The sequence below is a fragment of the Mustela nivalis genome (assembly GCF_964662115.1).
Source record: "Mustela nivalis genome assembly, chromosome: 12".
NCBI lineage: Eukaryota > Metazoa > Chordata > Mammalia > Carnivora > Mustelidae > Mustela > Mustela nivalis.
The window spans coordinates 63318144-63330548 of record NC_139031.1 but is presented as its reverse complement, the minus strand read 5'-3'; the positions used below and the strand labels follow the sequence as shown (position 1 = coordinate 63330548).

The following is a 12405-nucleotide window of genomic DNA, read 5'->3' as shown; positions in this document are numbered from 1 at the left end:
GCCAATTCTCTCACCTCCTGCAAGTCAGCTCAGATCTCATCTTCTCAGTAAGAATCCTATTTAGTTCTACATCCTGACCTGCCTTGCCATCCGCCCAACATTATCTCCTGGTACTATTTTTCCTTTTCTCCATAATACCGATCAATCTCTAGCCTCGTCTGTGATTTTTCTTTACAACGTGTATTGCTCATTACCTCCTCTTCATTAGAACGGGAGTTCCAGGAAGGCAGAAGCCTTTTCTGTTACATTCTCAGATGATGCTCCAGTGCCTGGGTCCCAGAAGGACCTGATAAATCTCTGCTGAATCAAGGAGAAACAAATGGCCTCCCTTGGTCTACCAGTACCAGAATGCCTCTTTCTACAGCCAGCTTATATTTCTCACCATCAGAACACCTCCTTCCTTAGCCCCAAGCATACTCCAGTGCTGTTTCCTTGGATCTGGGACAAGGTTAAATGGTGAAGTCCACTGCCACGGCTCCTGTCGTAACTCTCAGGGACCTCTGATAACATGGGCCCTGAGCTGAGATCTCACCACCTCCTCAGGAAGAGGGCGTGGAGCTCTGACTTCTCCGCTGTCAGTGGGGGCCACCCACAAGTGAGTGACGCTCAGCCACCCCAGCTAAGGGGGAGCACTGCCACCACCATTCCTGTGGGTCTTCATAGCTGGGGGTATGAGTGGGGTTCATCCTGTTGCACAGCTGGAGAGTCTCCAGCAGCCCCAAGATCTGAGCAGTGGATCCTGGCTCTGGGCTTCCAACTCTCCCACGGCTTGTCAGCACCTCCACCACAGGTGGGTGGGGGGTGGAACTGGTGGAACTCCAGTCACTGGTAGCATGGCTCCTCTGGAGCTCCGTGGGAGAGATGGCGAAACCCAGGGGTGAGACTCGGGGTGAAGTATTTTTGGACTCCATTTATCCCTCCTATCTCTAACTCTAAATAAATGATATGATTACAAAACGGGACTCATGGAAGACAATAAAAGGAATGGTGTATTTTATTTAAAAAAAAAAAAAAAGAGGGATTTTTTTTTTTTTTTTTTTTTGGTCTTGCCCACCAACTCTTGCTGTGTCCATGATCTCATCTCCAAAGACCTGAGGTTTTTTTTTAATAGCTCATAATTACTTAATCATTCCAGCTCTGCTGTTTGTTCTCAGCTTTAAGTGCCAGATAAACACTTATTAAAGAGATAGCCTAAATTCATGGAAAAACCAGAACAATTTCAGAATTTCCTAATAGTGATGCCTGTCTTACAATTAAGGTGACATGAAAGAAGGAAAAAAAAAGTGTTGAAATACTAGAAAATTGTTTCTTCCCAAGGTCTGTTTAGAAACTCAAAATTTCTATTTTAATCTGAGTTTGAGTTCTGCACTCTAAATCAATGTGTTCCCCGGGCCGGCAGTTCTCAGCCAGGATGCCTTTCACCCTGACCAGTGTTGCTGGCCATAGAGGATCGATGTGGCAACTGTTATTTCTGCGGTGACCAACAAGCATGGGGGCTGTTGGGCCATGTGTTTCAGACACAACAGGAACAGCTCAGCTGAGAGCATCCTCAGGGCAGGGGTGGACCAGGAAGGACAGACAGCAAAGAAGTAAGATAAAATTCAATGTGAGAAGAGTTAAGAAGCCCAATGGGATGTTACTTGGCACCCAGAAAGATGGCATGACTACAGCAATGTGGAGAACTGTCCAGATAGGAATGGCCAAGCCAATAAGGTCATGACTGTGAAGCCAATCTAATTCTCTGAGGTATGCAGGGCAGAAGTCGACATTCAGAGCAAGACAGTAAGAATGAGGGCCACCTCTCTAACCTTTTATTTAAAAAAAAAATGTGAACATGAGGAGAAAATGATGAGAAGGAAGAGATCTTAAACCCTATATTTTAATACCTACATTTTAAAGGTGGAATATGATTCTGAGATTTCAACTAAAACGTCACTAGATATAAAAGAAAAATACAAAGATGAAAAAACAGCAACAAAAAGACACTAGATATGAAATAAAAATCAGAAAACATTAAAAAAAAAAAAGACAAAGAAGGAAGAAAGAGACCTTTGAATTAAAAATAATGAACACCAAAAAAACCCAACAACAACAACAATAAAAAAAAACCACCCTATTTCAATCCCCATGGTACATACCTTGTAGTGAGGCCTGTAAGTCTTTCATGTTTTGGTCTAAAAGCTGCGAAGGAAGGAATCCTGAGCCCGTCTGGGGTCGGGGGTCTGGCTCTCCTGGGGCCACAGTGGGCACTGGCTCCTTCAGCCGGTCGTCTCCAAACACAGCAGCCCACTCCTTGCTGAACTCACCCTCGTCCAGGGAGGAAGCATTGAAGATCTCATTCAACAGCAGCAGGTCATCTTTGTCAGCACCGTCAGGTTCTGGGGTCCCTGCCATTGGGCCCAGGCAAGCTGATCAAAGTAACAGAGCACAAAAGACCTCACCACCCAGAGCCAAAGCCCTTGGGAGTAAATTCCTTGAGGGCTGGATGGGACAGACTGGGTGATGGCTAGATTTAAGAACAAGTTTATCAAGCTATAAATTATTCTCATTATAGCTTCTCTTAAGAAATTTTGGAATTCAATTTCTAGTCCCATGGTCCCTCATTTCCATTCCTCCAAAGCAAGTTCTGTTTCTGAGCACCATTAGAACTGTACTGAAACAGTTTCCACCAAAACTCGAGGGTTTTTGTTTTTTTCTTAATGTAAAAGTAAATTTATCACCAAAACATTTCTCAAACAGGAAGAAAAGCCAGGATTGAAGGCATGTGAGAGATTTTAGTTCCTTGTTTGCATAGCTTCTCACACAATAAGCCCTAAATCCACAGCCAACACACCATGTGGGCGCCTGCCCTATCATCCAGGATGGCGTGAGGACCTTTGCCACACGCTGGGCAGGAGTGGAGGATGTCAGGACATCCATCGATAACCAAAGAAGGACGCTGGCTTCCTTCTCCTATGCTGTAACTGACTGTAACCCAACCACAAGTCCTTGCCAATGCAAAGGAAAGGTAGGTCTGGTGTGCTTGAGGGCAGCAGTGAACGAATGACAGGAAAACAGGGCAAACATTGGATCTGCCAGAGACACAGCTCTGGGATAAGTTCAAGACCAGGGGGAAAGGCCTGAGACCATTCTTGCTGTGTGACTACAGCAAGACCCTTAGCTCTTCTGGGCCTCTGTTTTTTCACCTGTAAATTATAATATGAATAACACCCACCTTAAAGCATTGTCAGGAAGACCAAAAGAAATACACCTTAAAATCTCATTGCTTATCCACGAGGGAGACTTTAAAGAAGAGATCCATTCTTACAATATGAACACTGACAAAATACTGAACAGGGCATGCAAGTAGAATGGGGGCATCGCTAACCAGAAAAACTACAGTACTTTTTGCTGGGTTTTCCATCTGTTTTGAACACTAGGGACGGATGGTCTTATTAACTGTGGTTTTGCTGTAGTATCTAATTGCCGCAGGGAAACTGCAAACATTGCCGGAAGTCACAAAGAGAAGGAATAATCATGATTTATATTTTTCTGTGCTACATTGCAATTCTGATACTGTCATATTAAGTGAAAATTAACAAGTTTTCCTCAAATATATGAGGTAATTAGTAAGTGACAGCTTTTTTTTTTTTTTAAAGGAATACAGCTTATCTGTTAGCTTTACTGAATCTATTTTCAACCACACTTAATACAATGGTGTTCCGATAGAGAGGATTTTTGATGTGTTAGGCAGACTAGCTATATATCCAGGAAGGGAGGAGTCCAGACACTCTCCTATCACGATGGTTTAAAAATAGCAGCAAAATATCACCTTCATTGGACAACAGTATAATTTAAGTATTCTTATTGTTTCTGTTATCAGAGAAATTTGCACTGAAACATAGGCTGTAAGGTGGGGTGGTGAGTAGATGAGGGAAATGGCATTTTCGTAAACAGGCTGTGAGACAGCTCTGCAGTAGGAAGGTAGGCAGCCAGGACCCACCCTGGCTTGTGAATGGTGGAAAGGCAGGTGGGCAGAAGGACAGCCTGTGTATGTGAATGCAGGCAGGAAGCTTGGCTATGTCCCTCAACATGCAACTGGCTATGCAACCCCCTCCTTCCCTCTCTGAACCTCTCCCAGTGTCACTCCCTTTATACATACTAACTTCACAAATCTCCATACTTTCTGTTTTCCGTTGGGACTGGAATACCCAAACCTTTTCTCATGGTTTACTTTCTGGCCTGACTGAAACCAGATGATTGCTGAATCAAACCTGTTTTATTGGCACCAATTCCAATCAAAGAGTAGACTCTAGAGGAAGGGATGACTTTAGATGAGCACTTCCTGAAGTCACTTCACATCCCTATGCTCAGTCAAACCCTGGGAGAGGTTTCCCTGCTTTCATCAAGATGTCAGTCCAGGGAAGATCAAGACTAACATCAGCAACTATAAGTAATAAACTTTGAGCTTTCCAAAAACAACCAGAAACTGCAAAAGCTCTTTGTTTTTACTGTTTAGGTCGTGTGAGAGGGTATTGAGTGGACTTCTATGGGTTTCGTTAACTTAGCATCCCTTTCTTCCTCCTCCTCACTTTTCCCTTTAGGGAAACACCTCCACAGGATCCTGGTGAGACACCATGTATGGTGCCCCAAAACCCCTCACCTAGGCTGGCCAGCATGCCCCATTTCTCAGGCCATGGTGACTGGCTCAGGGATGGGCCCACGCCAGAGGCTTCCCAGAGTTTGGTATATGGAAGGTGGAATGAGGAGGGTCTCTCATTCAGATTCCAAGATCTAAAGATGCAGTTTTGAGGCTCCTGGGGAGCCAAACATAGGGCAAACCAGCACCAAGAGTTGGAAAGAGAATCTTGACAGCACTGTGTAAGCCCCAGACCAGCCTCGCTTGAAGACAATTCCTCACTCTATGTCTGGAGTTTCAGGGACCAATTCCCAATATGAGCTTTTCTTTTTAATTTGAAAGCTCAACTACTTAGAGAAGGGTTTCTATTACTTCCAACCAAAAGATTCCTGATTAATATCGTATCCTGTCAAACTCAACTTTACTGGTAGAAATGAGAAAAGGACCCTTGGTGAGGATGATACTGTCCAGAGCTAGTTCCTAATATTTAGTTGGAGGTTGACCACTGAATTTGGCCTATCCGTGTCCTGGTTATTTAACTGTTCAAGTGGGCTACACAGTGGACATTCTTTCTAAGAGAACTTATCACTTCCCTAAAAGCACTGAAACTGGCACTGACTTGAACCAGAAAATAGGGATGCCCAATTATTGCCCTGATAATTAAGATGCTTGAAATTACTATACATAACTTGTAAGAAAAATTTAATTACAAGTAGAAAAGGACAGGCTTAGGTCTGTAACCAGACATGTCAAGACTTGAAAAATAATACTAGTCAGTTGGCTCATAAGAATCAAGCTATCATTTTCTTTGGGAATAATTCAACTCACTGTGAGAAAACGAGACACACAGAGAGAGAATAAGCTCTTTGAGTGAAGCCCCAGGAAGGGCAGCACAGGTGGAGTCAGGGCTTCTCCCCAGGGAGCTGAGCAAGTATTGCTCCTGGGTTACAGTGCCCCATCTTTCAAGGGTGAACCAGAGTTCCTGGAGCTCTCAGGTGCTAAACCCACAGATACGACTCCAAGTCCCCTTCTTGCTCTCACAGGCTCCTGAGTCTCCATGTTCACGCTCCTATCAGGTAACACAACTCCTGACGTTATTACAGAAACAGAGGCCAACACAAACTCCAGTTCTCACCTCCCAGCCTTCAGCTCTATGACCCTGAACCTTCATGCATTCCTTCCTTCTTTTTAACATAGTCCATTCTACACTCTCCCCTCCTGCTGGGAGCCTGCTTTGCTCCCACCGGGATTCAGCTCCAGCGTCTGTAGTCTCTCTCTTTCAAGGCTTCCTCTTCTGACCTCAGAAGATGTGTGCACATCCCATCTTGTGATTCCTGTCTCCTCTGGCACCCTATCCCACCCCCAACATTGCCCCTCTGGTTGATTTTCCTTCTATAGCCACACACTGTTTTGTCAACCATTCTTGTTTCAGCAGCCTGTCGTCAAGCTCCTGCCCCTGCTCCATACTTACGCGGCTCTCCTGAGGGTTACCAGTGAGATCTTCGTGGCCGATTCCAATCCCCCTTTCTCTGCCCTCAGCCCCTGTGGCACTTTGCCCTGTTGCCCACTCTGGAAATGCTGTCATCTCCTGGGGTCTCCATGAAATGGCTCTTTTGGATGTCCTTCCATCTCCTTGACAAAACTGTCCCTGCTGCCTCTTCCTACTCTAGTTACCCTGAAGTTTCCTCCTAAACCGTATCTCCCTTTCCTACATTATCTACAGAATATTTTACCTATTCTCATGTTTCCAGTCTCACCTGGAAGATTCTCCAATCTCCGTCTCCAATTCCATGTTTTTTTGAACTCTGATGACAAACTCCTGACTTGAAGGTCCTTTGGGGTTTGCCCACTGGCAAGCCTACTGGCGTTCCATAAAAAGCACCCCCTCACAGTTTAGCTGTGAGTTTATTACTTCTTACTCAAAAACCTTCAAAGGCTCCCTCTCTAACACTCCTTACAGTGGTATTCAGGACCTCTGCAGTCCAGCTCTAACGCAGCCCTGCTAGCAACTCCTTCAGGGAAGCCTACGATTCGGCAAAAACCCACCACATCTGCCATTTTCTCAATCACACTTTCCTGCCTTCCTGTCTGGGAACCTGCTGTTTTCTCCCAGTGACATGCCTAGAGAGAAGAATCATATTTAACTGAAAGGGATCTTGGAAATTACCACCTGTAAGTCACTTTGCCAATGAGGAAAAAGACACCCAAGCTAGATGGCCTGCCCAAGGTCATATAATTTATTAGTTACATATTACTTGGCTGGGGACCCCTGGCTCATAGGTCAAGATGTTTTTTCAGTGCAGCTAAAGATGCGCAGAGCCTGTGAAAGATGTCATGTATAAGTGAATATTCAAACTTTCGTAAAGTTTTGAGGATTTCTAAGGTCAGAAGGCTCCAGTGCCAGCCACGCAAAGCTCTTGGCTGCAGGCAGCATGGCAGAATGGCTGAGATGGCAGACCCGCTCGGCATGTTTGCCTCCCACTGCACAAGGGTTCAAAAATAAAAATCCTATGCCCCTGGGAAAATATTCCCCAGGAAAATGGATTCTGAGCCAATGCACTCTAACTGATTCTGACCTCGTGAGTTTTCAGAGTGAAAACGGACATACAGAGAAAGCTCTCTTTAGTTCAGACAGCGGGTGGGTGACAGAAAGTAAATGTGGGGAACTGGTGACAGCCCACTCAGGTTATAGTTTTGAAATCATACAGAGTTTCATGACCTCAGCATGAATTAGGAACACAGAAGATGGAAACACAGCTACATAGACCAAAAATGAGAGCACAGGAAAACAATGAGATAAATGTCACATAAGTTACCTTCATCTGTGTGTGAAACAGGAAGACTCTGTTTCTTTGGTTTTTCTCCCTGGTCCCCTCTCTCAGCATTATGACTAATGTAAAGGCTGCACACTTGCAATACACATGAAAAACCCCAAGAACCAACACAGCCCTCACACCTCCCAACAGAGAGTATAGGGGAGAAAGATGAGGTGGGAAACCACCGTACAAAAGTGTCTAATGAGAAAAGTATTCATCCTTATAAAAGGCTCTGGTAACAAATTGTACTGGTGTGGAATCCAAGAATACTACTTCTAAAAAATCCCTTTTGGTGAAAAAAAAAATACAGCTAATAATAATAACAGATGGGGGAAATCCATCTCTACCCACTCTCTGGGATACACACAAACACACACCCTCCAAAAAAATGAAAACAAAAATCCCAACAGTGCTAGACCCCGAGGAGACATTAAAAAAATATTTCTTGATGATCCCCAGCCCTGGTACTCCATTTCAACATAGGACCTTAATAAGTAAGCAATTTACTGAGAAACTTGACACCTGAGGCAGGAGTAAATCCATATCAATATCCCATGGTGATCAAGTAAGAACAGTAGAGTGTTTGGTTTTAAAAGTGCACCATTATTTTATGAAAGGACCCAAACCAGGATTTCATCCTCCAATGCTGAGAGAGACAGGGAGAAGGGAAAGTTGATGAGAAAAGATGACAAGCTTAGTCTTTGCCTCACTACATGTGAGGAAGCAATGAGATTCCTAGTCGGCTCTGTACGGAGAACAGCGAGAGATAGTCCTGAACATCTTGGGAAATGAGGCATGGGGACATAAGTTTATATTACTATTAAGGGCTAAAGATCTGCTCCCAGACTTAAGTGAGCTTTTGAATGACCTTCTTTGTTGTTCTGATTATTGACCAGAATTTAGAATCACAAGTTTGAAAGTAGTAACCAAAGAAATGGCAGAAGATAATACATTTTAATTGTAATGTGTACACGTACACTTCTTAAAAATTTCAGTTAACCTTGTCCTAGGAAAAGGATCTTTTGGATAAATCCAAGTAATGAGATTTAGGTGTGCTAAGTTCATCTAGCACTCTCTGCTTCATACCACTGCTTTTGGTTCAGTTACCTTTCTGCTAGCCCAACTTTGAAGAACACAAAAACTTCTAGATGTTACAACTAATTCATGAGTTGAGGTTGGGATTGTCACATGTGGTCACAAGGCAATTTTAGGGCCACTTTCAAGTTATTGGAAAATGTCACTCAGTTTTTTGTTGTTGTTGTTTTTTTACTTAAAAATTTTTATCAACTGGCCAAATATTGGCTTTCTATTATATTCTCCTATTTAGTAGGAGAAAACACATTTCATTATGACACTGAATCAGAGTGATTTTCTGAGCAACAGCTCTGGAGAATTGTCTTCTTGTTATAAGCAGTTTGCTTTTTGATAACATTGTGCCACAGCTTGGCCATTACTTGTCTAACAGAATTACCAGTGGGAATGAACCGGCCCCCAAGCAGCAGGGTGCTAGAGCTTATAGCCCCCAAGTCCTATACAGGCAGCCATCCCTGGATTAAGCTCTTTTTATTTCTTGATTGTTTAATGTCTTGCATATTATAATCAGTGCTTTAATTCAGGATTTGGGCCTTCTGGCAGTTTTCTGAAGGGCACATTTTGAAGTCAACTAATTATCGTGTGCTCTTTTCTTCAGTGGCTGCAAGTTCTGTGCTCTGACAGAGTATTTCTGTACTTGTGGTCACGTTAATCTGTAAGCTGATGCTGCCCGAGGGGTTGCCAATGCAGCAGAGTCAGATAGTGACAAAGCACCGCTCCTGCCTCAAGAAGGGCTTTATGGGTTGGCAGTGATAAAAGGGAAACGAGATTACATCACACTGCATTTAACTGAGTCAGTCTGTAAATCAACTTTTCTGCCTGAAAACAAGTAAACATTCTGGAGAAGAATACATTCACCTCTCTATTGTTAGAATTGCATGAGTGCTCAAAAAAAGGGTATGAGCCTCTATTCTGTGAAACAGAGACTGTTAACTATAAACCAATGAGATATAAAAGTTCTAAATAGGTGGAAAGGTATCAGTCTTATTCCAGTGTACCCATGGCTCATGCTCTAGAGTAAGTTTATGAAAGTGAGCATGTATCACAGGAAGTAGCATTTCTGATTTAATTCTGCAAAGAAATGCACAGCTACCACGGGAGTTTTTGTTGTACCTTTACTACCCAAGTTGAAAAAGACAAAATCCAAAAGCAAGAGCCCATTTTGTAAGAAGGGGGAAACATGAGAATACAGACTCATATTTGCTTGTGCTGTACATAAAGAAATGCTAGGAGGATAGAATGGGGATGGGAATACTGGAATAGAGAAGAGCCAAGAGCGGAAATGGGAGTCAGAGTTTTCTGTTGCCTACAGTTCTATTATCATTATCGTGTACCAATGTGAATATACCTAATTCAAAAATTATGTTTATTAAAATAATAAAATTAAATAGGAGTTAATAAAAGCAAAGAACAAATTACGTAAACAAGATGTTGGCAAAAGGAGAAATAACAATCTTCCTACCAAAACAAGTTGAAATATACATATAATTACAAAGAACCAGCTAAATGTGGAGATTTGCTAAAACTAGATGGTGGGCCCCTACTGAGTGTTATATTATTCTCTGTAGCCCACCTGTGCAAGACTGAAGTATTTCCCCCTCCAAAAAAAAAAAGAACAACAACGTGTAAGAAATTTTCCTTTAATTTATCAAAGTAATTGATCCTTATAGCCAAGGGGAAAACATTTTTATGAAAATGGGGGTCGGGGTGCCTGGGTGGCTCAGTGGATTAAAGCCTCTGCCTTCTTCGGCTTGGTTCATGATCCCAGAGTCCTGGGATGAAGCCCCACATCGGGCTCTCTGCTCAGCAAGGAGCCTACTTCCTTTCCTCTCTCTCTGCCTGCTTCTTTGCCTACTTGTGATCTCTGTCTGCCAAATAAATAAATAAAATCTTAAAAAAAAAAAGAAAAAGAAAAAGAAAAAAAAGAAAATGGGGGCCAGGTAGTGAAGGTCTGCTTTTAACTATTTGCTTTTTACTTTCATAGTCTGATGCAAATGCAATGTTTACAAATAAGTAGTCATTGTGACAAAAATACACAGGGACATTCATGACATATTATACAGTGTATTGCCTGCAGTGAGAAATAAGTAAGGAAAGCAGGTTTCTTCCCTCAAGTCGATAATCCTAAACTCTGGAAACCTAATGCAGGGACTCTACTGCCTTTCCAATTTTGAAAAAACTTTAACCAATGCCTTCTGTTTGCCAGACTTTAATCCTCTCACACTTTGGAGATTAAACCCCAATCAAGCTCAAACTGAGTAGAGAAAATTGTCTGCCCTAGTTAACTGGGGCCTGCAGGATGATCTTGCCCCATTTCCAGTCCTATGAGAAACCTGTAAAACCAGGGCAGGCTGTGAACCAGCCACCCAGGACAGAGGGTGCACTAGAGTTTGTCTTAGAATGTCAGGGGTATTTTGGACTCATGATAAATCATCAGAAGCTAACACTTGGTAGGACAGAAAGCAACGTTTCTACCAGGCTGAATGCACTCAAATTCCTGGGGTCACTTAAGACAATGAGTGACTCATCCAGATCCATGCCTCTGGATTCTCTTTTTTTGGGGGCGGGGGGAGTTATTTACTAAGCGATTTTAGGTCTGTTGAACTTGGGTGGGTGCCCTGGCCAGGCAAACTCTTCCTCTGTTTAACTAAGGCTCAGTGTAGATGCAGCACAATGTTTCCAGTGCTACTATCTCAACTAATTCCCATCTCAAGAGTGTCCTTGTGTCAGAGGCCACAAGAGACCCTCCATACACATGATCTCCAATTCTGACAACAGCCCAGCAAGACTGTTGCTGTTGGTTCCATGTTGTAATGAAAGCAATGGAGGCTGAAGGAGTTCAAGCACGAAGCAAATTACTTAAGGTCATACAGATAGTTTTATAGTAGAACTGACAGTCAAGTCCAGGTCTGATTCCACAAACCATGTTTTTTCTACTACAGTATATGACTTTTGATGTGATAACTTTTAGCTTAGGAGTTTGAACATTATGTAATTAAACTAAGGATGACAAATCATATACTAACTTATATATACTAACAAATATATACTAACTTGTGCTTGAGCAGATTTAAAGTCATTTATAAAGACAAATGACAGTCACCTAGAAACAATTTGCTTGGAAATGCAAAGTTATTCAAAATATAAACATTACATTTTCCTAATAAAAATAGTATTAAAAATTAAATTATAACCCTAAAGAAATGTATAAATCTTACCACCTTCCTCAGGTTTCATGTCTAATAGTTCATCTACAGGTCCAAAAGAAGAGGGGAAAGAAAACAAAATTATGAGTCAGTTTCGTTTGGTAAGGAGTTTATCAAATTTATTAAAATTGAGTCATTTTCCTTAATCTAGATTACCTGAGCATGCATTATGTGTAGAGCTTTTGTCTAAGGTAGATAAAACGCTTTTTCCATCTTCAGCTGTAAATAGAACACATGCATTTGGTTATCACCAATTCAGAAGGGGGTGTGTGCTCATATGGTCTTGCAGTGTAAGGTAAACACACAGCTCCTCACACAGAAGCAGGGGTCCTGAGATTACATTCTGCTCAAGCTGTCAGCTCTCAAGGAGTTCTGAGTTAACAACCTCGGATCTTTGATTTGTTTGGTAGAAAACTATATGACACTGACCTAAATTCTCCTTTCATGGACAAACGTGTGATTTAAGTAACTGACTACTGGTGGTGCTACAAACCTCAGCCATTTGGGGCCTGGCCAAAATAAAAAGGGCAGATCACTGAGTGAAAGTCATCAGTCTTTAAATGCTACATACAGCATAATTCCCACTATACAGAATTCTGGAAAAGGCAAAGCTATGTTAACAGTAAAAAGATCGGTGGTTGCTCAGTGTTTGGAGGAAGGGAGAGATGGACAA

The 12405-nt window shown here is 42.4% G+C and overlaps 1 protein-coding gene across 26 annotated transcripts in view; it reads right to left on the bottom strand.

Annotated features, from left to right (window-relative positions):
* Positions 1 to 12405, bottom strand: part of ICA1 (islet cell autoantigen 1) — a 142112-nt gene that overhangs the window by 10181 nt on the left and 119526 nt on the right. For all 26 annotated transcript variants that reach the window (XM_082693332.1, XM_082693351.1, XM_082693343.1 and 23 more), the window contains 3 exons: positions 11889 to 11951; positions 11745 to 11777; positions 2139 to 2408 (listed from right to left, as the gene is read on the bottom strand). In XM_082693332.1, coding sequence (XP_082549458.1) covers positions 2139 to 2408; positions 11745 to 11777; positions 11889 to 11951 — 366 coding nt within the window. The remainder of the gene's footprint in view (positions 1 to 2138; positions 2409 to 11744; positions 11778 to 11888; positions 11952 to 12405) is intronic.